At 39.0% G+C, this 27,193-nt stretch overlaps 1 protein-coding gene across 1 annotated transcript in view; it reads left to right on the forward strand.

Moving 5' to 3' along the window:
• Window positions 1–25,424, forward strand: part of ARHGAP20 (Rho GTPase activating protein 20) — a 124,184-nt gene extending 98,760 nt beyond the window's left edge. Inside the window, exons 9-14 of the mRNA XM_081797366.1 lie at window positions 6,731–6,909; window positions 8,299–8,460; window positions 12,071–12,180; window positions 14,428–14,617; window positions 15,963–16,077; window positions 17,166–25,424. Of these exons, the coding sequence (XP_081653492.1) occupies window positions 6,731–6,909; window positions 8,299–8,460; window positions 12,071–12,180; window positions 14,428–14,617; window positions 15,963–16,077; window positions 17,166–19,021 (2,612 nt within the window). The 3' untranslated portion in view covers window positions 19,022–25,424. The remainder of the gene's footprint in view (window positions 1–6,730; window positions 6,910–8,298; window positions 8,461–12,070; window positions 12,181–14,427; window positions 14,618–15,962; window positions 16,078–17,165) is intronic.
• Window positions 25,425–27,193: the final 1,769 nt, after the last annotated feature.

Raw genomic sequence — 27,193 nt, forward strand, 5'->3', positions numbered from 1 at the left:
CATGTCTTTCTCTGTTTGACTTATTTCACTCAACATAATACCCTCCAGTTCCATCCACGTCGTTGCAAATGGCAAGATCTCATTCCTTTTGATGGCTGCATAATATTCCATTGTATATATATACCACATCTTCTTTATCCAGTCATCTGTCGATGGACATCTTGGCTCTTTCCACAGTTTGGCTATTGTGGACATTGCTAGGCTGCAGAGTTTCTGCTGAAAAATCAAAGAGTCTTAAGGGAGTTCCCTTGTATGTAGCGAGTTGTTTTTCTCTTGACGCTATTAAGATCCCCCCTTGTCTTTAACTTACAGCATTTTAATTATAATGTGTCTTGGTATGGGTCTCTTTGGATTCATCTTCTTTGGAACTCTTCTGGGATTCCTGGGTCTGGGTGTCTCTTTCTTTCCACAGCTTAGGGAAGTTTTCAGTCATTATTTCTTCACTTAAGCTTTCTGCCCCTTTCTCTCTTTCTTCTCCGTTTGGGAATCCTAAAATGCAAATGTTAGTCTGCTTGATATTGTCTCATAAGGCCCTTTAACTGTCTTTACTCTTTTTTCATTCCTGTTTCTTTTTGCTGCTCACATCAGGTAAGTTCCTCTGCCCGGTTTTCAGGTTCACTGATCCTTTCTTCTACTTCCTCTATTCTGCTGTTGAACCCTTCTACTGTGTTTTTTTAGTTCCATTTCTATACTCTTCAGCTCTGTGATTTCTGCTTAGAACTTTCCTGTATTTTCTCTCTTTTTGAAGTTCTGTGTTTATCCATTCTTCTCCTGAGTTCAGTGAGCATCTTAATGGCCCTTACTTTGAACTCTATCATTATTTATCTCTACTTCGTTAAGGTTTTTTTTGAGGTTTTATCTTTTCTTTTGTTTTTAATATATTCCTGTGTTTCTTCATTTTGCTTAACTCTCTATACAAGTTTCTATACATTAAATGAAGTAGTTACCTCTCCCAGTCTGGAAGGGTTGGCCTTGTGTAGGAGATGAACCTTAACATTCAACCCCGCCCTGGCTCTTGGTTATCTCTCAAACCTTTATGATTGTACAAGAAGCCTATTTTATTATTAATGGCTCCCAGTAATTGAGGGTGTGCTAAGACCAGTCAGTGTTCCAAAGGGGAGGATCTCATTCAGCAGCTAGATTTAAGCTGATTGGAAGCCAGACCCCCAGGCAGCAGCTTTTAAAGAATGCAAATATATGCAGTCCTGTGGGACCACAAACGTACACCCTGCTGGTCCCTAGAGCTAGACCATCTGAAGGTGTCCCCTGGGCATCAGTAGCAAAAGTCAGGGCTCCAGATGCATGTATAAGCTTCTTTCTGGGAGATAGTGGTGACCTGTAGGGAAGCAGACGGGAAGTGCAGAGATGGTGTCTCCTGTCCTATGTTCCCTGAGAACACCTTCATAGCCTCTAGATGTGTGCCAAATCTGAAGCTAGCCCCTAAAGCTGAATCTCCAGGACGGGCAAGTAGGCCTCTTTCACAGAAAGAATGGGGGTATGTTTTCAGTCTGCTGCCTGCGGTGCCCTGGGTGTGGTAGTCTGCCAAGAACTGTGTCTGACTATTACAGTTTCATGGGACCCAGAAAGGCAGGTCCCCTTGGCCTCCAGTACCAGGTAATCATTGGGCATCCCCAGGGAGATAGCCACAAAAACTGGTCACCAGATGTATATATCTCTGGGAGATACTAGTACTTGAGCAAGCAGAGGGAGAACAGATGGTGTCCACTGGTTGGAACAAAGCAGAGGGGGAGTGCAAAGATGGCACTTGCCCAAAAAGGGGGAAAAAAGGAAAAAGAAAAATAAGATAAGAAAGAAAGAAGAAAAAGGTAAAGAGAAATAAAAAGAAAAATTAAAAAAGAGGGGAAAGTATGATACCTGCCAGCTTTAGTTAGGCAGAGGGAAAGCGTAGAAGATGGTGCCTGCTAGAAAGGAATATATATATATTATAAAATCTACATATATAACATACATACTGTTAGCTTTAGCAAGGTAGACAGAGACCAAGAAGCTTCCATCCCCAGAGAGTATCACAGTGGGTCCTTACCCCTCAGACCAATGCTTTAAAATTAGGAAATGAGTCTCTTTCACATAAAGTCTGGGTGCTTTTCAAAGAGCTGCTTCTACACTAGGCTGTGGGTCCAGTGAGTCTGCATATGGGCCTTTCAAGAACCGTTCCTCAGTTCGGCACAACCCTGTGGGTCTCATGGGTGACAACCCTGGTGGTTGTCAAAACCATATATTTGGGGGCTCATCTCTCAGGCTCCAGCCAGTCTTACAAGTTAGGATGTCTCATGTGGGGTACAAACCCTTTATTCCTCAGGGAGAAGCTCCAGGTTTTGAATTTCCTCCCAGTTGTGGATCACCATGTCACGGGGCGGTGGGGGGCGGGGGGGAGGAGTTTATGGTGAGATTGTATCTCAGCCCTTCCTACCCACTTTGGTGTGGTTTCCTTCTCACTTGCCCAGTATGAAGGTGTTGCTGCACCAGTTTTTAGGGTTTTTTAGAGGAAGTGGTTCCATATATAGCTGTACACTAGATGCGTCCATGGGAGGAGGTGAGTTCAGATTCTTCCTACATTTCCACCCTGCTAGAATTTTTTTTTATTTAAATTCAATTAGCCAACGTATAGTACATCATTAGTCTCAGATGTAGAGTTCAGTTGCATATAACACTGAATGCTCATCATATCATGTGCCTTCCTTCATGCCCATCACACAGTTACCCCAGCCCCCCATTCACCTCCCCTCTAGCAACCCTCAGTATGTTCCCTATAGTTAACAGTCTCTCATGGTTTGTCTCCCTCTCTGATTTCTTCCCATTCAGTTTTCTCTCCCTTCCCTTATGATCCTCTGTGCTGTTTCTTATATTCCACATATGAGTGAAACCACATGATAATTGTTTCTCTGACTGACTTCACTCAGCATAATACCCTCCAGTTCCATCTACCTTGACTGATGTAAGTGGTAAGATTTCATCCTTTTGATGGCTGAGTAATATTCCATTACACACACACACACATACACACCCCACATCTTCTTTATCCATTCATCTGTCAATGGACATCTGGGCTCTTTCCACAGTTTGAGGTGCCTGTGGCCATTCTTTTCACTACATTTGTATCTTTGGGGTAAATACCTAGTAATGCAATTGCTGGGTCATAGGGTAGCCCTATTTTTTACTTTTGGAGGAGTCTCCATACTGTTTCCCAGAGTGGCTGCACCAGCTTGCATTCCCACCAACAGTGTAAGAGGGTTCCCCTTTCTCTGCATCCTCGCCAACATTGGTTGTTTCCTGTCTTGTTAATTTTAGCCATTCTGACTGGTGTGAGGTGGTATCTCATTGTGGTTTTGATTTGTATTTCCCTGATGACAAGTTCCATCTTAATAGAATTTCTGATTAAGGTTTTTTAAATTATTTTTCTATAATAATCTGTAAGCACAGACTTTTAAGAATCGTAACTTCTAACATTCAGATCCCTAATTTAAGCATGAAGAAACACTAACTTGAATCTTGCCAGGATTGTTTAGTAAAGCTAGATTTATATAAATTTAGTTTCCTCTACAATTACATCTCCCTTGTATTTTTTATAGTAGTAGCGTGTTTTTTCATCAGCCTTTGACATTTAGAAAGTAAGAGCTATGCACTGATAGCTCTGCAAGAAAATAACTTTAATGAAATTTTTTTCTCTCGGTCCCAGAGTGAACATGAACTTTAAACTTGAATGTTGTACATAACAAAGGGCATGGCTGCAGCTGAAAACATTTATAATGAAGTACGGGACTCAATTTCTACTTTATCCTCTGTCAACAGTCCTAGGATAGCTGTATATAGCTTTATGATGAAGCATTTTTCCTAAGACGTGTGTGAAAGCTAAAAAGTCAAATCTGATAGTATTAGAAATAATGAAACCAGGTTAAATGCAAGGAAACTAGACTGAGTACAACTACTCAACATACATATTAAACGAACATTTGCAGATTGACATTGGTAAACACAGGAACCTCCCTCCTGGGTTTAAGAATGGGTTTCGTTTCCTTCTCTGTTTTTTAAAATGGCAAAGATTGGGAATGTCAGGGCAGGAAGTGCTTTAGTTAAGCAGTCTGGTATTCCTTTCTGTCTGCACATTTCCCAAAGGGTGTTTCACTAAATGGAGAATGGATTTGAGGAGAGGGTCCTCTTTGTGGGGAGGAGATGGATGTCTTCGCAGTTTTAACGAAGACTGCTGTGACCCATACCCTTGCAAAGTAGTACTTCAGTGTATGTTATCCTTCTTAATCCTTTTAATAAGGCTTTGAGATATAGGTCATATTCTCACTTTAAAGTTGACAAAACAGGTGAAGTAACTTGCCCACATAAATATCTGAACCAGGAGTCTAACTGGGCTCCTGACTCCAGAGCTTTATACCTGGATGTGCGTACACTGATGATGCGCTTACTGTATTCTGAGGAAGCCAAAGGCGGATGATAGTCTGAAGGCCGTTTGGTAAGATGTTACTTATTTGATTGTCTCCCCACAACTTGGCTTTTGTGGTATTTGGTTCAAGTTGGTTACTCTGAGGAAATAAAATGCTAAGGGACATTAGAGTCAAACAATATAAAACACTTGTATAAAACTCTTATTTGAAATTAGCATCTGACACTCATGACCCTTTCCACCCTGAAAAGATAATCTCCTTCAGTGTCCCATTGTTAGGGACTGTTGCCCCCTGAATATCACTGTGGTAGCTTGTGGGCTGTCGCCGCCACACAGCAGAGTTTGATGACTAATTCCCACGCACCGTCACTGGAGAAGATAGTGTCTGATCTCATGTTGGCACCACCTCAAAGTTATACCGCCTCGCATCTCACTTCTGTTCGTCTTAATCACAAGCCGTTTTGAATCTGCCTCACACATGTGTGCTTCGGGGGGCCAGCCAGAGATGTGGGCAGAATTTACACACAAAATTTGGGGCCCCCACTATGCATTTTTTTCCTCCTTTCTGGGATTTTACACACACACACACACACACATACACACACACACTTTCCAGCTGCTGTGGTTACCTCCATCTCCATTCTGTACTTTTTCAAGCCAGTGAGAGTGCAGGTTTCTCCAGATTGTAGTGACCCTCCCACACAGGAGCCTGTCCTCAGGCTAAAAGCTCTAAGACTGGGAAACAGCCTGCACCATGCCATTCCCTCTTGCAAGTGTCGAACTTTTACCTCCAGTACCCACCTTATTCTGGTCACTCTTTGATGCCTTTAGGTAGGCTTTTGTAGTTTCAAATTTCATCTGGAGTTTAATTTGTTATCAGTGTGTATGTGCTGGGGGCCTAGGGGATGGCAGCGGAGGGGTCCAAAAGAACTTCAGAGAGCTGTCTTTTTAAGTATCAAATCCTGTGCAAATCCATCAACTTTCATGTTAAAATTAGGTACAGATGACATCAAAAATGTTTTAGCACTATGATCTCACAAAATAATGATTCACTGTCGACCTGTCTTCTGCCTATTTTGTTCATGCTGTCCCTTTCCATCTAAATCTCTCCTCAATTCAGTTACTGCCTGAGAATGATTTATTGAGTACTTACAAGGTGCAAGCCACGATGTCAGGTGCTCTGTTGAAATTTTGTTCATTCAGAATCCAAATCAAATGCAAATGCCTCCAGGATCACTCCCTGCCTCTTAATGGGTAGATGTGCTTTACCTTTCTTCTAAATGCCTTTGGTGCTTTGCCCTTCCCTTGCTTTTCTCCCCCCCATCACCAGACCTGTTCCCCCATTAGATTATAAACTTCATTATGGCAAGGACAAGTCTCACTCATGTTTGCACCCATCCATGCTGCCTTAAACATGCTTTTTAATGTCAAGAATAAAAAGTTAACTTAAGGGGCACCTGGGTGGCTCAGTCGTTAAGCGTCTGCCTTCGGCTCAGGTCATGATCCCAGGGTCCTGGGATCGAGCCCCGCATCGGGCTCCCTGCTCAGCTGGAAGCCTGCTTCTCCCTCTCCCGCTCCCCCTGCTTGTGTTCCCTCTCTCGCTGTGTTTCTCTCTGTTAAATAAATAAATAAATAAATAAATAAATAAATAAATAAATCTTTAAAAAAAAGTTAACTTAAAAAAAGTCTTTGCAGTTGGAAAGAAGGGGAGATGGTAGAATTGTAGAACATTAGCTTCCTGTCTTTGTTTTCAGCAGTAGAGAGGGACATCATGTAATAAAGCATTATTTGTTTCTAGAGAACATCTTAATAAAGACAACTCTTGGTTTTTTCCTCCCTCTTCCTTCTCCTCTTCTTCCTTCTTGCCTTTCTCTTCTCTTTCTCCCTCCTCCTTTTCCTCCCTCTTCCCTTCTTTTTCTCACCATTTAACTGTGGTCTGATTTTAATCTTCAACTTCTTAGTATGTCTCGTCTCATTTTAAAATGGGATAATATATGTGTTGGTATGAAACACCTTTTACTTTAAGTTATTACAGTAAAGAGAGGCTTTTCTTTGCCTTTGAAAGTTCAGTGCCAAAACTCAAACAGACCAGTGATGTTCCAAAAATGGGATGGAGAATAATCCAAATATTTGACTTTTCCTTAAGTTATGAAATATTACCGTGAAATTTCTTAGATTGAATTGTCAGTAACAAAGGACATCTATAAGCATTTTTCTCTTTGAACCATAGTAATGAATATCCTGTAAATTGGAAACTATAAAAATAAGACTAAGTGAATTAAAATAGTTTTCCTAATAATCTCACTTCTTCCTTAGATTCAGGTCAGAAGACATTTAAAAGGAGACGATCTATCATAAACTGGGCCTTCTGGCGTGGTTCTAGCACTCATCTGGATAACTTGCCCATGTCGCCAACATCTCCTATGCCAGGCCAGCTCTTTGGAGTCTCTCTCCCAGATATTTGTGAGAATGACAATCTGCCTAAACCTGTCTTGGTGAGTCTCGTTTTGGCCTGTGACACTAATGGGGAAGGAGAACCCTGGGAGGTAACCTATTCTTAAATGGAAAAATTGTAGACACGGCTTTGGCTTTGCCTGAGAATATTATTATTACTTCAAAGGAAAAAAATCTGATTAAGCTATTGCAGAATCCTAAGGGAGACATAATGGGGAGAGATCATGTAGGCTGCTGGTGTCAGGAAGGAGCCACATAAGCCTGCTCAGATAAATCAGAGTTTGGCTCTGTAGGCAGAGTCCACACTGGAGTCCCGTTATCCCCCACATTTCTCTCACAGCCTTTCAGGAACTCTGCATTGTTCTGGAAGCCTCCTTTAATCACTCTAGAAGCAGAAACTACTCTTTCTTGTACTTTTTAAAAATCTGACGTGTGTCTTATGTGTATTTCAGGTGTTTACACTTGTACATCCTCTGGCATTTAGTTACCTTTCATAATAGAACAGGTCAGATGAAACCACTGAGTTTGTACTGTGTCCTTGATTTATGAAATGATTGCTGCTCAGCAGCATCCACTGAGCATTCCGTATCCTGCAAGCACTGTACTGGACATACGGGACATACGGGACATACAGGACTTGACCCTACATCATGCTCTGACACATGCCGCCCGCTCCCCTCGCCGCTTTCGTGCTCACCCTGCACAGTGGATTGAGCATTTATTATCACTACCACCATCCCTACTTTACACATTTAAAAGGCCTCAAGTTTTCCAAAGTTCACAGAGTAAATATGTGCCATAACTAGGTTTCAGATCCCTTGGGTTGCTTGTCCCCAGCACCCATTCTCCTTCCTACACCACAGGCAGAGGACATTTCTTTGCTAGAAAGAAAGCAAAATGAAAGATTGATCACAGTGCAGTGGAGTGGAGAAAGCTTCCTGGAAGAGGTGACTTTTTTAGCCTGATTTTAAAAGAATGAAGTAAATACAGGAAGTAGAATGAGGTATGGAGTCACATAAAAAGAAAGACAAACAAGTGGAGAATGAGTCTGGCAAGAATATCTCCATATTTGGAGGAAAGAGTCCAAATTAGAGAATAATAGGAAAAGAGGAGTGAGGGAAGGAGGGACACAAGTTTACAGGGACCTTGAAGCAATCAGAGAAAGTTTATTTTAAAGTGTTGGTTCATTGAACAAAAGACAGTCCCATTAAAGTAAAATGTTTTAGATGTTGAATATAGCAAGAATAAGTAGGGGAAAGAGATTTAGAGATACCAAGACACAAACTGACTTCCGTCCTTGCAGCAGCCCCTCCTTCAGTGCTTTTCCCCTGGGACACCCCAGCCTCTGGCGGCCAGAGAGGGCAAGTATGTCTTCCCCTGCTTGTATCTGTGAAGTGCCATTTTGGTTTTTTCCTTTGCTTTCCTTATAGGATATGCTTTTCTTTCTTAATCAAAAAGGACCTCTCACAAAAGGGATCTTCAGACAATCGGCCAATGTGAAATCCTGCAGAGAGCTAAAAGAGAAACTGAATTCTGGAGTTGAAGTACACCTAGACTGTGAATCTGTTTTTGTGATAGCGTCTGTCTTAAAGGTAGGAAAGGTTCTCCCTTCATCTACCCCACAGTGGAGCTCTGGAAAGAGACAACTGGTTTCTCTCATTACAACATTTTTCCCAGCTGCAAAGAACCATCATGGATTTAGAATCTAAAAAGTGTTAAAAACAAAAACAAAAACTTCACAAAATCAACATTGGCCTTTAAAAGCCCCTGCCAATGATATGGCATGTCAGATATGCTTTTTAAATTTTTTCATCCCACGCCACTCTCATCTTCACTCTGCCACCCCATACAAAAAAAAAAAAATTAAACTAAATTAAAAATAAAGCACACACAGCATATTTACCAAAATAAACATCCTGATTGTGATGACTTCTTCACAATCTCATTACCTTCCTAATAAAGGCAAATTTTCAAAAATAAACTTGTATTAAACTTTGAAATAGAGTTTATCATAATAAACATTTGCCTAACAACTAAAACAAAAAATTGCTCACTGAGACCACTGAAAATTCCATTCACTTATACAATCATCATGCCTTCCCCTGTCCCCTAGTGCCTTTTTAAAGTAAAAGAGTAGGAATGACTCCAACATCTGGGTCTTTTCTAAAACCCTTACCACATTTGGCATTTTTTATGATTCTTACCCTTTACCCCATGGTTACTTAACTCACATCCAAAGCTGAGTTAGAACTCTTCTAAAATGTTTTCCTCCTCACATTCTTGAAAATGCCTCACATGTTTTGAAAACCTAGAGTCAGAACCAGCTTTTAGCAGAGGTTTCAACCCCAGCCATAGCTTCTGCAGACCTGTCTCAGGCTCCCATCTCCCAGCCCTGTTGGAATGCACCAGGGCCAGGGGTGGAGGAAAACATGGTGAAGATGACCCTTGCATGTCTCTCCTCCTGCTCAGCTGCTTACAGAATCTTACTTCATGACTTGATGAATGATCAGATGTTTCCTGGCAAATGAGCCATGTCTGCTCTTAACCCCTGCTGTAAACTTTTGCAATAAAGTATCAGTCAAAAAAATGGAGATCTGGAGCTAGGCTCATCTAATCTATTTTGCCCAGGGTTTGTGACTACTCTTCAATTCTGAAATACAATAAAGATATGTACGGTGTGCTTAGCCAGATGTATGTGTGGATATATGTGCACAATGAATTTTTCTTTTTTTTCCTTCATATAACTAGGCTTTTTCCCATCTCTTAATTTAAAAAGTTAAAGCCTACATTTTCGAATATTTTCCTTACTATGCTATTCTTCACAGCACCACACTTAAAATTTTGTATTTTTGAAGCTATTATCAAGAAATACGGTTCTAGAGGAGTCAAATTGTATTTCAAATTGCAGAAATATCACTGGTACAAAAATAAGCAAAAGAAAAATGATTGAAAAATCTGGTTAAATGGGTTCCAAATAATTGAAGTTTTGTAATCGGGTAACTAACTGTGTGTTACTCTCATTTCTTCCAAGTGGTTGCAGGAAAGAAGATACTTTGTGCCAAACATTTTTGAGCTTTTGGTTTGGTTTGTTTCTTGTGTTTAAGACTATTTGGAAGTGGTACTTAAGTTTTCCTTTAATTTTTTACTTGTGCTGGTTTTGCTTAAATACAAGCTTAATTCTTTAAACTGTTATGGGAAGAAAATTGCTTGAGACACTGTAACTTTGATCCATTAGACCTTTGAGGAAAAGTTCATTTTTAATCCTGCAGGAATCTGATCTCAAATTAATTTGGGAGTTCTGCTGAAGACCTGGGTTCTGCTCTTGGAGGGGCGGAGACTTGCAGTTGAGTGCTGTGAGCTGGTGATTGTCATTCAGAACCAGCGCTCACATCCTTTCTCAGCTGTGATGGTGGTTGTATTTCGTAACTTGTTATTCCAGCTGTGGAGAGTTCATTGAGATGTTACGGGTTATTATCTTTCAAGTGTAGGTTTAAGATTTAATGATGTTTTTCTTCAAGACAGATCATAAGTATGTTTTCCACTGAGATTTAAAAAGAGAACTATTGTCACTGCCCCACTTTGAAATAACAAATTTTGCCTCTTCTAAATCTGACTTTTAAAGTAAGTGCAGCAACTAAAATTAGTTTGGAATTATGAAAATTCAATAGCTTTACCCAAAAGGAGATGACTTTTGTGATGACACATCTCAATTACAAGTATCCAGGTACATTTCTACAGAAGATATAATAGAACAGAGAAAGACTTTGAAGTAGTCTCTTCCTACTTGTTAACCGTTCTAAAAAAATGTGTGGTAATAGGTGACATGACTACAAGAGATGTTTTAAATTATCGTAAAATCTCAGTTACAGTTAGTTGGCCTTCCCTTGTTCCTCATCAATATGTGGCCATGTGAAAAATAGCACCAGTTCAGTAATGACCTCTACTGTGTCCGGGACTGTGTGTGGCATTGAGGTGTACAAAGAAGAGGTAGGGTCTATGCCTGCCCTGGAGGAGCTCATACTGGGGAAGATGCACACCTGATCAGCAAAGTGTAACAATCAGATGCCACAGCTTCCCTGGTAGTGATAGAAACATGACACAAGAGTAACAGGTTGTGTGTTGCCGTTTGTAAGGCACGTAGGTAAAGTTGCTGACTTGGTTTTCTAGCGAGAGTTAAAACTGCTTAATTGCAGACTTTCACCTGTCTCCATGTTGTAAGCAGGAACTTGCAAGACCGTGGGTACAGTGCTTAGATCTGAAGTTGAATTTTTTCTGCCTAATGTTTACTGAGGTAGATATCAGACTTTGTAAGCCTGGCCTTGTTCATACCATGCCAAAAGCAACAGAGAGTTGGCCTAGAACACAAATGAATATAGGACCAGTACCAAATTTAATTTATTTTTAAGCTTTTTAGAAACAAAAATCAAACAACAAATACCCTTGGTCATATCCTATTTGTGATCTAGTCTGGTTTCACCACACCCAGCCCCACCGGCAGTCTCAGCAGACTAGGGTCTCAGAGGATAATGTACCAGGGACGTGTTGAGTATGCATCAGGCATGTGGGTGCTGTCCCAGGCCCCCAGAGCCCAGCCACACATAGCCTGGAATGCTTACTCCCCCGTCTCGAAATACATGAGGGGAATGCCAGGAGAAACTCCGAGGGCCTCTGGATGGAGTTGTTCACCAATGCCACTGGAGTATAAAGTTCCAAAATAACAGGGACTTTGTTTTACTCACTTCTCTGTCCTCAGCCCCTCAAACAGTACCTGGCACATTGGAGCAAATATGTGTAGAATGATCAGATGACTGACTACCACATTAGGAACCTCACAAACATCTTAGTGCATTTCTTTGAACTGGTGATTTGAGAGCGGAAATATAAAGGACTTAGGATGGTTTGCCAGACCCTGTCATGTTGTCCTAGTTGGCTAAAACGTACACAAACGAGATTGCAGCCCAAACAGGTTGTCCTTATCTTTCCCACTATAGTCCAGACTCCAATTTCCTCTGGTTTTTGTTAGAAAAAAATCAAAGCCTGTGTTTCTACGTGTGCACGACCGTGGAGAGTTGGCACAGAGCTCCATGTACTCCAAAGAAGGGAAGACTTAACTTTTCAACGAAATGTTTGCTTTTTTATTTCCCCAGTACATATTTAGCATGAAAATAATGACTTAAAATATTTATTTCCCTTCTGTGTAAGGATTTTCTACGAAATATTCCAGGAAGTATTTTTTCATCAGATCTCTATGATCACTGGGTCTGTGTCATGGATCAAGGAAATGATGAAGAGAAAATAAATACAATTCAAAGGTAATTATTCTAATTTAGTCATGTCTCAAAAATACTTTAAAAAAACATATTTTGTAAGCTTGTCGATTCAAGTAATGATGACTATCAAAGTCATATCCATGAGGACCAGGTTTATGCTAGCTGCTATCATTGTTACTATTGTTTTTCCCTAATCTTATTAACATAGAATACTTGACCATTGTACACCTCCTCTATATCTGAATCTGATAGGAGCTGAAACCCATTAAACTAATAACTACTATCATATACTCATTCTACAATTTATGATCTTAATTTTGGTAAATACTTAACTAACCAGACAGCTCCTTGTATATCTCATTCAGCAACTGAATTCATATGGAGAAAATTCCCTCTCCTCAAGGAACTTGCAGTCTTAGTAGAGTAGATAGAGAAACCAAGAATTACAGTGTAGCATAATCAGTGCTACAGAAGAGATATGGAGGAGGGTACTGCAGACGGACAGTTAACTATTGAAAAGTGTAAAGGAAAAAGTGAGTTGCAAAGCCTCAGTCTTATCACAAAGAATGCATTGTCTATTCTAATGCAAAGGGAGCTTGCTGGCAGAACTCACCACCCATATTCCTGAATGTTTCGTGCATTATAAGAGAATTGGAAAGAAGTGTCCATTAACAAAATGCAATACTCCCAGTTCTGTAAAAACCCAAGAATCCTAATATCATTTATCTGCATATGCTTGTTTAGTACAGTTTTTTTCTTGAGCAACTTTCAAATATGAATTATTATTTATACACTGCTATTGGTAGACACCTTTTATCAGTAGAACTTAGTACAACTGTTAAAGACACCAGAAATCAAAGCCACATCACACATACTATCTACGCTTCCATTATGGTTCGGTGGAAGCCATGCAGAGATAATGACCATCAGCTTCTCTGCGTTGTTGCTCATTGTCTAAAACTGTGTATCCTACAAACTGTTAAAGGTTGACTAAAAAAAAAAAAAAAAAAAGTAAAATTAAGACTCATACAAATATAAAATGAACACATGTGAAAATTTTTATTTAAATCTTTAATTAATGAGAGAACCAGTTAGATGTTACCATCAGTTCAAAGATTTCAAACTACCACAACTAACATAGTTGCATCAGAAATGCTGAAATGAATTTACACATAGATACAAAACTGGCTTTTTCTATTGGAGCATGAAGAGGGAGCAAATAAATCATGTCTCTCCACCAGACAGAATTTTCAAGTCTACAGACAAGTGTTAGATGCAGTGCTATCAGAAGTCTACAATTTACAGAGTTGTAAAATAGCTCAAAGGCATAGGGCCCCTATGCAATCAGATAACCCAGAAGAGTATGCTAGACAGCACCTTACTTTCCATTGAATACACTCAGGAATCTCTCGTTTTATTTCAATATCTTTTATAACTTGTCCTTACAAAACTATCCTCAGTGCCAGTCCGTCACACTGAAGGAAGGCCTCTGTGCTCTTTATGCAGCAGGAAGAGTCACATTACCTTATTTTCCCTCCCAGGTTGCAGACTTCTGTTGAAAAAAAAAAAAAAAACAACCATGAATATCAACATATATGTCTTTTTCCTGGATGGTAGTCAATATAATTTTCAATGAATAATAATTTTAAAATCCCTTATCAATTACAAAATAGGAACAGTAGGAAATGTACTATTATAAGTTTGACTTATATGTTAAAGTGATACCAGTGAGAAAAAGAAATTTGGGACAAAATTGACATTGGAAGCTGGGTTGAGCAGAACAGAAGCTGTCAGAATGGACCTGAAAGTCTTAATAGTTAAGGTTTGGGTTCTCACCAAGAGACAGAATTCCTGTATTGCTACTTAGAAGTATAGAACCACTAAAATTTAATTGTTTAATTTCATCAAAAAGCTTTTTGGGGGGGGGTCTTGGTTGAGAATATTCTGAAATGTTACAGGATTTGCCTAAATTAAAACACATTGCACTAATTTCAGGTCAATATTTCAGGCAGGCAGCATTTTTTTTTACAAGGCATTTTTTTGCATTCTTTTGCATCTTCATTGGGTTGTGAAGACAGTGTCCAAAATAAATGAATAAATCCCCAGTACATATTTTCATTCTTTCTGTATAGGCAGTCCCTACTTTGCATGTACCATATTAACTGAAACTCTTGCATATCTGAACTGTGTTCTTGCTTTGCATGGTTCCCCATGAAAAGCAAGGGTTGCTTATCTACACAAGTTTTTTATGAAATGTCTTTCTTAAAGAGTGCGTTTTTCTGTCTTTAGGCTATTAGACCAGCTTCCGAGAGCCAATGTTGTTCTCCTAAGGTATCTTTTTGGGATATTACACAACATTGAGCAGCATTCCTCATCCAATCAGATGACTGCATTTAATTTAGCGGTGTGTATTGCTCCAAGCATTCTTTGGCCTCCTACTTCCTCCAGCCCAGAACTAGAAAATGAATTTACAAAAAAGGTAATGAAGTTTTTCATTTTTATGCCCTGGGGGACTGAGTTCCCATTTTGAACCTCAAATTCAGGGTATTAATTCTGAAAGATATTTTCTGAAATAACTTAAATACACCTCCTTATAAATTTGAGTGTACTGAGTATTTTATCCTATTCTGGATAGGATTTCTTGAGCAAAACAGAGATAGCAGTTGGGTTACTTCTCTTTTACCTTCAAGGAGGCAAAACACTATGACTGACTTAAACCTTAGAGTTATATAAGAAAGCAGATGATATGATTTAATAAAAAAGGACTCTGGACTTAGACAAGCCATTCCTCAGCCCCACCACTTGCCAGATGTACAATCTTGGATGCAATTAGTTCTGTTGATCCAGTTTCCTCATCTAAAAAATGGAGGTGGTGATTATACCTAGTTCATACTGCAGTTATTTGAAATCCCACCCCTCTAGTGCCTGGTAGTTAAGAGGGGGCTTAGGAATATTAGTTCCTGTGGCTCCCAACACTGTGCCTGATCCTTCGCCTCAGCTACTGGGGCAAGGAACCTAAGGAAACGTTCCACTGCATCTCAGTGGAGGCACAGAGCTCCCGCATAAAATCTTACCTCCTCCCCCACCTTCTCCATGGAGCCTAAGGGAAGGAATCACATAGGTAGAGACTAGTGAGGCAAAATGCAAGTTTTCTCTCTAGCTGTCTCCCTACTTCACAGGAAACCCACAGAGGATGCCCACTTCCCACGCTATGACGACTGCCTTTTATATATGAAATACATTTCATAAGTCTTTACCTAATGATACTTCATGAATTTTAATAAGAAAGTTTATTTCTTTACCCCAAATGCCCTGTAGAGAATACTTTGTTAGCCTAATTTTATTTCATTTTTTAAAAATTTTATTTATTTAGAGAGAGAGCAGGGGGAGGGACAGAGCTGGAGAGAGATAATCTTAAGCAGACTCCATGCTGAGTGAGGAGCACAATGTGGGGCTCAGTCTCACGACCCTGAGATCATGACCTGAGCCGAAATCAAGAGTCAGATGCTTAACCGACTGCATCACCCAGGGGCCCCAAGTTACCCTAATTTTGAAGATGTAGCATTAGTATTAAAAAATGTTAACATTGAGCTAAGGCCACAAGAAACTTTAGTCCACCAATTAAAATTAATATCTACACCCAAACTACTCTTGCAAGTATCATAGTTTTTTAGGGGGAACTGTTTTGTATATTTTTAAAGCAGACATGAGTTTTTCTCAGGATTCTTTTTCATTTTTGGTAAAATCAGGAACTATATATGAAATGTGCTTTATAGACATTCTATATGGAAAGTAGCACTTTGTTTTTGTCCTTTTTTGTGCAGGTTTCTCTGCTTATACAATTTCTGATTGAAAATTGCTGTAGGATATTTGGAGAAGAAATCACTTCCCTCTTGGGACAGGTTTCAGTGAGATGTGATACTAGAGAGAATGCCTCAGGTATTGTGAATAATTGGATTGGTTTTTGTGAGAAACAGACATGTGCCTGTGAAAATGCTGGGACAGTGTCCTGGGGCCTGCCGCAGCTCAGTCAAGGAAACCTCTGACTTCAGTCGTGGGCCTAGGGTTTCTGTTCCTCCTTGGATGACCTGCTAATAGGTCAGGTCATGTTAACACAGTGGTGGGGTTAAGAAATGTGTAAGATGAGGTCCAAAACTTCCAGAAGCATCATATGGTATGTTTTTAACCTTTTTTTAAAAAACCTTTACAAGGATCCCTAACATATATAGTAGAACTTCTGTGGCTGAAACTAGAGTAAGAAGTCCCTGAAGACGTAGAGGCAGGGCTTGGTCTTCTCCCCCCTTCTCCTTCGAGTGGCCCGGAGACACTTCAGCCTGCTGCGAAACAGTTTAGAAACAACTAACACTGTGGGGCCAGGGGGGATTTTGAAACCATTCAACCTTCCAGAATATGAATTCCCAGACCACCAATTACTAGTTATCTTTGACCAATTCTTCTTTTTTTTTTTTTTTTACTTAAATTCAATTAGGCAACATATAGTACATCATTAGGTTTTGGTATAGTGCTCAATGATTCATTAGTTGCATATAACCATTTTTGCCACTGAACATCAATATCTTCATCTATAAATATGGGTAACCATAATGTCTAACTTTTATGGTTGTTGGAAAGATTAAATAAAGTAGTGAACATTGAAGAGCTTGGGTTAGTAAATGATTCCTCTGAGACCAAACCATGTGTGCTCACCCACAATCATGAACCTGCATATACCTCGCATTCATTCCTTTATATTTTGTACCATTTCTTGGTATTAACAGCATGTCCTTATTGCTTTGAGGAGATCTTAATTAAGAAAGCCTATTTCTTCAGGAACTGAGATAAATTCAGTATATAACTCAACATATTTTTTTTATTCTGGGAAGACTGAAAAAGATCCTTTCTAAGAGTAGGAATCTGAACAATCTCCATAAAAAGAAAATTAAACTAAGTACCATAGATTGTTTTTTTTAAGGCAGCATGTATTTTTGGTAAGCAAAAATGTTAATTGTGGTTTGATTTTTTGACAGATATCTCTTGCTTCCAACTGAATGACTCCTCCTATGACAGCTTGGAAAATGAGCTAAATGAGGATGTTGATGCTCCTTGTAGTGACTTGGTAAAGAAACTTGGTCAGGGTAGCAGAAGCATGGACTCTGTATTAACCCTCAGTGACTATGACCTCGACCAGCCTGAGGTGGAAGGCCTTTTAACCCTGAGCGACTTTGACTTGGACCGTTCTAAAGATGAAGACATTCAGATGGAACGGCCTCGTGAATCCAAGCCAGTGAACATTGCAGTAGCGTACGCAAAGGTCCCACTGCGCGATCATGCCAGGGCCCCATCTGGCATGAGCACACCCAGCTACCTGTCCACAGCTGCAGCAGATGTTCCGAAAAGTCTGAGGCGACACCGTCGCTGCTCAGAGCCCAGCATCGATTATCTAGATTCTAAGCTTTCCTATCTCAGGGAATTTTATCAGAAAAAGCTACGCAAGTCCAGCTGTGATGCAATTCTCTCACAAAAAGATGAGGATTATCTGAAGCAGAATCAACCCCTCCAGGAAGAGGGTAAGACCTATTTTAAACAGAGTTTAGTCACAGGCACTGATACCAAGAAAAATGCCACTAATAAAAATGTTAAGAAGAAAAGCTTATCTGGTAATGAAGGAAATCATGTGAAACTTTTTTCTAAATCCAAGCCAGTGGCCATTTCTGTGGCATCTTATAGTCACATATCCTCACAGGATCATCCCAGGAACCAGCCCTTTGGTGCAGATACATCTGGATACTCCCCACCAAACACAGCAGATGCCCTCAAGGGTTCAAGGAGGCACCGGCGCTGCTCAGAGCCCAACATGGATGACCAGCACTGCAAACTGACCTATCTCAGGGGAATTTATTCAAAGAAACAACATAAAACTAGCTATGAAGCTGGTCTCTTGCATGGAGAAGAAGATTATCTCAAGCGGCACAAGTCACTGCAGATGGAGGGGCAAAAGCTCATTAATCAGAGTTTGGTCATGGGGATTGAGGTGGGCAAGAGTAGTGGCACAAACCAAAACACTGAGAAGGGTTTACCCCCAAGATTAAACATCTGCCCAAGGACTAGCTATTCCAGCTTGTCCTCCCCAGGAACTTCCCCATCTGGCTCATCAGTGAGCTCCCAAGACAGTGCTTTTTCTCAGATTTCTGAACACTCTGTGTTTACCCCCACTGAAACTTCCTCTCCAATAGATTGCACTTTTCAAGCTCAAAGAAAACAAGAAGAGCTTTCTTCTGATTTTAGCAATTCCAGCCTCATTTCTGCAACTCCTGGTCCCTCATCAGGGCAGGCCAGCAGCCGCCTGGCTTATACGAAAAAGGATACTGTAGAATGGCATTCACAAATACATTCTGTAACTCTTCACCCAAGCACATGGTTGAGAAATGGTGTGGCCAGTTTGAAAAACTGGTCCCTCAAAAAGAAGGTAAGGGCATCCAGACCAGAGGAAAAGAAAGTAAGTTTTCTAAAAGGACCCATGGAGCCATCTCCACATGCTCCTGGTATATCAGAAGCCAACCCAGTACAAGAGAGACAGAAAGACATGCCCCAAAGGGCACCTGAAGAACTTGGAACTGTGCAAACAGCCCAGTGGTACAGTTCTTACCCCAGCCAGGACTCAGAGAGACACTGTAGGTCTCCATTCAGCCTAGTGGAGGACAGACTCAAGCTCTGTGCGAAGTCACACAAGGATGGAGAGAATAGTGAGCAGTGCTCTCCTGGTACTCTGCCTTGTAAGAGATCCTCACCCAGCTCTTTGTCTGTGGATGATCTGTCCAGCCCAGACACAGAGCCTACAGTGGTTGGCGATACTGGGGACCAACATTTAGCCAAAGACATTTAACCACAGTAAGAATGTGATGTGTATAAGGACAGAGACAAGTCTAAGAATCTGATGTCTACAAGAACAGAAACTGGGCTAATAGTGATATAAAGACAAGATTATTATGACCCCTTTGTATAAATACATGGGATGGGTAGCATAAGGATAATCACTGCTAATACTTAGGACAACAAAAGAATTCTCTTTATTGAGACCATTTGGCAACACGTTTAGACTAAAAAATTTCATCACCTGGAGGCTTTTCCTTATTAGAGCCTGGGATCGGTCCCGTCATGTGTTTTTAGAGGTATTAGCAGAGAGCCAGAGAAAACATCTTCTGTAGAGGAAACATGCCTTACATGAGATTAGTATCCTGAAAAGGCCAGGATATCATAAGTGAAGAATAAGGACTGTGGAGAGAGGGGAAGGGTGCAGAGAAACATACACATTCCATGGAATGTTTTCAATAACTACGCAAGAAAAATGCCACTAATCATTAAAGTATTAAAAAAAAAAAAAAAAGAAAGCATGTCCAGTATTGAAGGAAATCATGTAAAACGTTTCCCTGAATCCAAGCTAGTAGGCATTTCTGTGACATTCTATAGTCATATGCCCTCACAGGAAGATTCCAGGAATCAGCCCATCGATGCAGCTAGAATGGAATAAACTAGAATGATTCAACAGCCATGAGTATCATAGTTTATTTGTTGGTTGTTTCATTGATTTATTTTTCCATTGGTGTTCCACTGCTCTGCAAAGGCTCCAGGACATAGAGCTCTGAGGAGAAAGAAGGAAAGGTTGCTCATTTCGATATCCTTTTCAGAGGTGCTGTGCTTAGGGACATTCTCCAGAAATGCAACTTTTCCTATTAGAAGGTGACCTCCTGACAGCATTCATTATCCTAGTGTGGAGGAAAAGATCGCCAAACCAGTCCTTTCTCTGTTACACGAAGTTGTTGCCAACATGTGACCAAAGCATGGCCCCTCTTTGCTGAAAAATGTTTTTCTACAGCCCTGCCTCTTAGATTAGCGAGCCAGAAAAATTACTGATAAATTGTCCCTTTTCTGATTGTCATTGGCAGTTGAGTAATTTTAAGTTGGCAGGTTTTATAAAGAGTCACAGAATGGAACGCCCACCAAAGCAGCAGTCGGGTCTTCTCAGACAGTCATTGGCTTTGGATTTTCTCACCTCCAGAAGTTTTACATATTTTTGTCCCAGATGATTCATGGTTTATATTCCATTAGTTTATCTCATATCCATGAATACTTCTCCCCTCTCTTGCCTTAAAGATTATACCAGTATATCCCCTGGGTTATCTCCATGGATTGGTTAGGCCTCACCAGCCAGTACGGAGGGATAGAATCAGGAATGGATGTGCATCTTCCTTCATTGTAACTACTTACTTATAAGAAGTTCCTTAGAACCCATTTGGCCTCTTTAGTTCACCATCAGATGGACCTTTCTCCCACAAACTAACTTATACCAAATTATTTTTCTTGGCCACTAGAAAACTTTCATGTCAAATGTTCTTTCCCTGTTGTCCTAAAGGTTGCATTTTTCAGTTATAGAAAAAATAATAATGTTTTCTGTAAAGTAGAAGTCCTTTCAGTATTAGCTATACATGATGCCTACCTCTACGGGACATGGCCCTGTTGGCCCTAAGCATTGTAATTAACTCTCAGAACTCTGTATCCAAAGAGCTCCTTCATGACACTGGCCATCTCAGTCACAGATGTGAAGTAGATTTTACCTTATAAACAGCCACTCCTATATTTAGACTCCTGAGTGTCCATATGCATCTTTTGTGGTATAATATATAAAGGCAACAGGGATTCATTCCCCTTACCCTTAGGGCATACTACTGTCGGAACTGCAAGATGTGAAAAAAGTTCTTACGGCTTGGAGTGTCTTTCTGGAAGAACTTGTTTCTCCACTTAACAAAATAATAGTTCTCTCCTTTTTTTCATTCATATGGTTGGGTAGAAAATTATCCACCCAATTTGAAGCATAGAAGAAAATAGATGCTGAGGTTTTCCATAACCATTCCTATTCCCTGTGTTCCCTTAGATACTCCTGTAATACTTAATGTGAATAGTTTGTTAATATTGCTGTAAAGTATTATATTGTATGATTGGAAGACAGACTACGTGTCATTTTATTATACTCTGTCAATCTATAATATATTAGACTGATGCTTTATCTAAAATGCTTTGAGTTTGTATAATATATCTTGACAAATTTTACTACCATATGTAATGTAATAAATGTGTATTTTTGTACTTGCAGAAACTGCTGCTAACTTTTAAAGTTGTTTGGTTTTCGAAGCACTGATAATGGATATGTATGAAGTCCATGCTGTCTATTAAATAAAAAAAAAAAATTCTGTAGCATTAACAATCCCATCAGAGCAATATTGCCCTTTTGTAGAATTGTTTTAGTTAATGAACCCAGTTTCTGCTTCACACTGGAAATTTTATAAGATGTATTTAATATTGAATTGGAACTTTGAACTTCTAGTCATAGACCCTGGTCAGTCTTTCTAGAAAAAGAGGGGTTTTTTTTTCTTTTATATTTTCCTAATCTTATCATTTACCAAACAAGTCATGCTTTAGACACATAGTCTTCATTTTCTTAGGCATTATGATTTCATTTTGCTCCTAGAATCAGATATAGTCTATATTCTCATATCAAGAGAACCATTAACTCAGTTTGATTGATTGTATGAGATTCTCTTATCTAAATTTGAACCATTCTAACCAGAGTACCCAGTTGACCCCAGGCACGTCCAGATATCCCAAGGTGTCTGGATTCAGACACCCCAACACATCAGTACTTCCAAAGTCATATAAACTTACTAAATGTTACTGGTTTCTCATGGCTGTTGCATATTTGCCTTCTCGAAATTCATTGAGGTTCACTCTGTGTAAGTTTAACCACCATTTCATAGAAATTCAAAAATCATAAACTACCTTAGTCCCGAAAAAGTGATTTGCTTTAATGGAACACTGAAGACTAGCAACTCCACTGTCAGAAATGTCACTGATTATATGTGGGCAATGTACAGAAACACTGATGTTAATTTCTCTCTATATTTTACAGAAATACAAAGATACTTTTGCTGCTAAAAAAGAGTCTCAATCAACTAAAAACACTGGATTCAAGGAATTATCTCACTTTGTGTTTTTCTACCTTTCATGGCATGACATTGAATTGAAAGGATCTAACGTGTCCTTGAACCACTGGCATATTTTGTCTGTTGAAAAGAAACTCTAAGAATATTATGTATCTTAATCAAAATTATGGTAGTGTTTAACTGATATTTTCCTACCTGGTCATGTTTTAATGGCTTGAGAGGAAGTCTTTGAAAACTGCGTATTTTAATACAAAAAAAACTGAATAATAAAGTTAGGTAAAATGTTAACTTTCTTTACTATCTATTCTGGTTATCAGGATATCTCATAAGCTAAGTTTCCTGCTGAAAGAAAGAGTTCTCTTGAGTTCTGTGCTGTCTGCCCCAAATATGAGTCCTACTCATTTTCTGAGCCACCTGTGAGTATAAATCCTTCCATCTTTATTGTTTGTGGGTTTTTTTAAACACTGTGAACTCCTTGAGTGTCAGTTCTGCATAATGTCAGATGTGTGGTAGACTTGGCAGAAGGTGTATAATTGGGAAAATTTTGAAGTCCCAAAGAAACATACACAGAGGATGGTATCAGATGTATATTGTTCCTAACTTTGTATAAGATGTGTTCTCATTGTGCATCGTGTGTCTGGGGCATACATACATATTTAGATAGTTCAAAGTGTTTTTCTAACTTATTTAATTTGTTAGGGCAAAGTAAATACGTTTTCTGGAGTTTGGTTTTATTTTACATGACAATATAAAGTGCAGATTTTAGAGACATTAATATTTAAATAATTATTTACATATAGGTTTGATTTTAAATTACAGTAACTTGGAATCAAATTTAGAACTTCTTGCAGCTTCTTGATCTGTTATGAAGAGTGAGTAAGTTGCCTAAAAACCTGTAGTTAGGAGGTAGTCCCATTTCTAAGCAAGTAAAATGGATGGTATAAAGAAATACTCTTCCAAGTCACAGGGGCTGTGATTGTTAAAGATTTTCAGGAAGAAAAGAAACATTTTATATCTTTGTTCAAGAATGAGATGACTGAGAAACAATTATCAAAATACATGAATTCAGAGAAGCTTACCACTTGTAGGCACAGCAAATAGAGGAGGAGGAAAGCTATAGATGAGCTAGCTAATTCAAACAAGAAACTGAAATCACAAGGAGATCAAACAAAATTGGAAAGAGGGAAGGAGCATGTCTTGGGGAGATGAAGGTGTTACAAATGATATAAATGCTATTCAGGCAGTTTAATTTTTATTACCAGGTACCATTCTAGACCCTAGGGATACAAGGTAACAACAGATTGTTTCTGCCCCAGGAACTTTAAACAACTAAGGAAAAAATTGGGCTGTGTAGAAGAAAGTTAACATTAATATTCACTGGGCACTTGCATGCTCTGCTAATCAATGCATTATTTCATTAATGCTCACAGTAGCCCTACATGGTGAGTACATTCAGCTAGAGCCTCATTCTGACCCTAGGCTCTTTTTTTCTCAGCCTTTCACCTTAAAATAGGGATGATAATAAAACTTCCTCCATAATAAAGCAGACTAAAGTTATATACATGAGAACCAATCCAAACTCTACTAAGTTATAGAAACGGCTAGATATCTCTAATATAAAAAAATAATAACCCAGTATTGGAAATAATTCAGAAAGCTATGACAAATAAAAAAAATAATTGAGCTAAAAATTTGTTCCAGAGAAAGTGGTGTAGACTTGTGTCTCCCATCTCCTCCCCACTAAGTACAACTACAAATCCTGGAAATAATACAAAAGACAACCAAAGGGGAATTCTAAATGGTGGTAAGAGGAAGGTGAATTGGTTCAGAACTCTACGACTAGAGAAACAACAATAACTGAGCATCTTATCTCCCCTCATCCAAAAGAAAAAGGAGACCAAGACCTGACCTTTCTCAACCTAGCAACAGAAGACAGCCCAGATATGTGGGTTTTCCCCCCTGATCAATCAGAGTCCCTCTGACACCTTTAGGTAAGCTAGACGCCACCAGCAAGTGGGATAGATGAGTGCCCCACCAATAATAAGTGGCCAAGGGGAGAGTTATCCTTTCCTGCAGCCTGAAATCCCCCCTTCCCTGCTGGGAGATACCAGAACAGCCAGGCAACAACAGAAAGAGGACCCAGTCAGAACAAGCAGCTCAGCCTGGGAAACATCTTTGCCCCAGCAGGTATAAGACTCCCCTCCCCACACAGACTCTGAGACAGCCAGACAGCGTGGACAGGAAGCCTCTATCACAAAAAGCACTGAGCCAAGGGAACGTAAAGCCTGAGGGACAAAGAGGGTTCTCTGGCTGAGAACAGAGCAAAATAGCACCACAGAGTCTCTGAAAATTAAATGGTCCATGGGCCCACAACCCCTGAATATAGGTCAGGACCTGTGGGGTAATAACAAAAGACCCAACATTTGTATCATTGGAGTTCAAAAAAGAGAGGGTAAAGCTGAAATAGTATTCAGAGAAATGGTGGCTGAAAATGGCCCAAATTTGATGAAAGACACAAATCTGTATATTCAAGAAGCTGAGTAAAACCCAAACTAGATAAAAGTGAAAAATACACCTTAATTAAATGTTTAGAAACCAAAGACAAAGAGAAAGATCTTGAAAGCAGACAAAACTGACACCTTCTTATAAGGGAACACCAATTTTCAGATTTATCATTTGAAACCACAGAGACCAGAAGAAAGTGGCACATTCTACAAGTGCTGAAGGAACTGTCAACCCAGAATTCCATATCCAGTGAAACTATCCTTCATGAATTAAGGGGAAATGAGGACATTCTCAGATGAAGGGAAACTTTTAAGAATTTGTCACTAACGGGTATACCCTTAGAGGTTAGCTAACGGAAGTTCTTTACACAAAAAGCAAATGCTAAAAGATGGAAATTTGGAGCATCAGGAAGGAAGAAAAGACAACAGAAAGAAATAAGAATACTTAATGATACACTATTCTCATGAGTTTTATAAGTCATATTTAATGCCTGAAACTAAAATTACAGCATCATTTGATACTCAAGACAATGATATTTAAAAGTGGGAAAAATAAAAGGACTTATATGGAAATGATGTTCTCATACTCAGTTGAAGTGGTAGGATGTTGATACTAATGAAATGGGATACTATATATGTGTATATTGTAATACTAGAGCAACTACAAAAACTATATATTTGGAAAGCATATCTCTCTAAAATGCCATAAATAAATCATGATGGAATTCTAAAAAGTATTTAACCCACAGGAAGGCAAATAAAAAGGAACAAGAACCAGAGTGGGGGGGGGGGAACTCAAAACAAATAATAGAATGGCATACTTTAGGTCTAACATATCAAAAATTACTTTAATTACAAATGATCTACATATACCAGTCAAAAGACAAAGATTGACAGAGTGGATTAAAAAATAAAAAAACTACCTAACTGTATCCTGTGTACAAGAAACTTACTTCAAATTCAATGTCATAGGTAGGTTGAAAGTAAAGAATAAAAAAGATACACCATGCAAATTGATCAAAAGAAAGCAAGGGTGTCTATATTAAAATTGGGTAAAGTAGACTTCAGAGCAAAGAAAATTACCAGAGACAGAAAGGGACATTATATAACAATAAAAGGCTCAATCCACCAAGAAGACATCACAAGCCTAAAATGTGTATGCACAAACAACAAAGCTTCAAAATATGTAAAGCAAAAGCTGATTTAACTAAAAGCAGAAATAAATAAAAACTGTTGAAGACTTCAGTGCTCCTCTCTCAGCAATGATAAAGAACTCATCAGTGCCATGAACCAAAAGGTTATAATTGGTATTTATAAAACACTTCACCCAACAGCAGCAAAATACACGTTCCCTGCAATTGCCCATGGAACATAAATCAAAATAAAACCATAAAACCAACATCAACATTTTAAAAGAATTAAAAAATTATACAGAGTATGTTTTCTGAGCACAGTGTAATCAAACTAGAAATCAATAAAAGAAAGATAACAGGAAGATCTTCAAACACTTGGAAACCTAAAAACACACTTCTAAATAATCTATTGGTAAAAAGGACAGTTCAAGGGAAATTTTTCTAAATCCTAGAACTAAATGATAATGCCTATCAAAAATATGTGGGATACTGGGGTGCCTGGGTGGGTCAGTCGTTAAGCGTCTGCCTTCCGCTCAGGTCATGATCCCAGGGTCCTAGGATCGAGCCCCACATCGGGCTCCCTGCTCAGCGGGAAGCCTGCTTCTCCCTCTCCCACTCCCCCTGCTTGTGTTCCCTCTCTCGCTGTGTCTCTCTCTGTCAAATAAATAAAGTCTTTAAAAAAAAAAAAAAATACGTGGGATACTGCTAAAGTAGTGTTGAGAAAAATTTCTAAGACTGAATGCTTACATCATAAAAGGAAAGATCTTAATAAGCTAACTTCCTACTTCAAGAAACTAGAAAAAAAAGAGTAAAAGAAACCCAAGACAAGCGGAAGGAAGTGAGAAGGATTAGAATAGAGATCTGTAAAATGGAATATAGGAAACAATAGAGAAAATCAATAAAACAAAAAGTTGATTGGAAAAATTACTAACATCGATAAACCTCTATTGAGACTGATGGCAAAAAAATTTTTTAAAAGAATATAAATCACCAGTATTAGAACTAAAACAGGATATCATCATTGATCCTGTAGTCATAAGAGGATAATAAAAGATTACCCCAAGTAATTTTTACATTCATAAATTTGACAACTTAAAAGAAATGGAAAAGTTCCTCAAAAACCACAAATTACCAAACTTCAGCCAAGATCAAATAATATGAACATTCTTAAAATCATTAAATAAATTGAATTCACAATTTTAAATCTTATGAAAATAATAATAAATAAATACTTATACAAGCTCCTAAAGAAAAAACTCTAGGCCTAGATGGTTTCACTGGAGAATTCTAACAAACATTTAAAGAAAAATTAACACCAATTTACATCATGTCTTTAAGAAAATAGAAGGGAACACTTTCAATTCATTTATGAGGCCAGTATTACCCTGATAAGGAAACCAAACAAAGCCAGTACAAAAACAGA

Source organism: Leptonychotes weddellii, chromosome 11 (genome assembly GCF_054177405.1).
Source record: "Leptonychotes weddellii isolate Sample4059 chromosome 11, ASM5417740v2, whole genome shotgun sequence".
Taxonomy (NCBI): domain Eukaryota; kingdom Metazoa; phylum Chordata; class Mammalia; order Carnivora; family Phocidae; genus Leptonychotes; species Leptonychotes weddellii.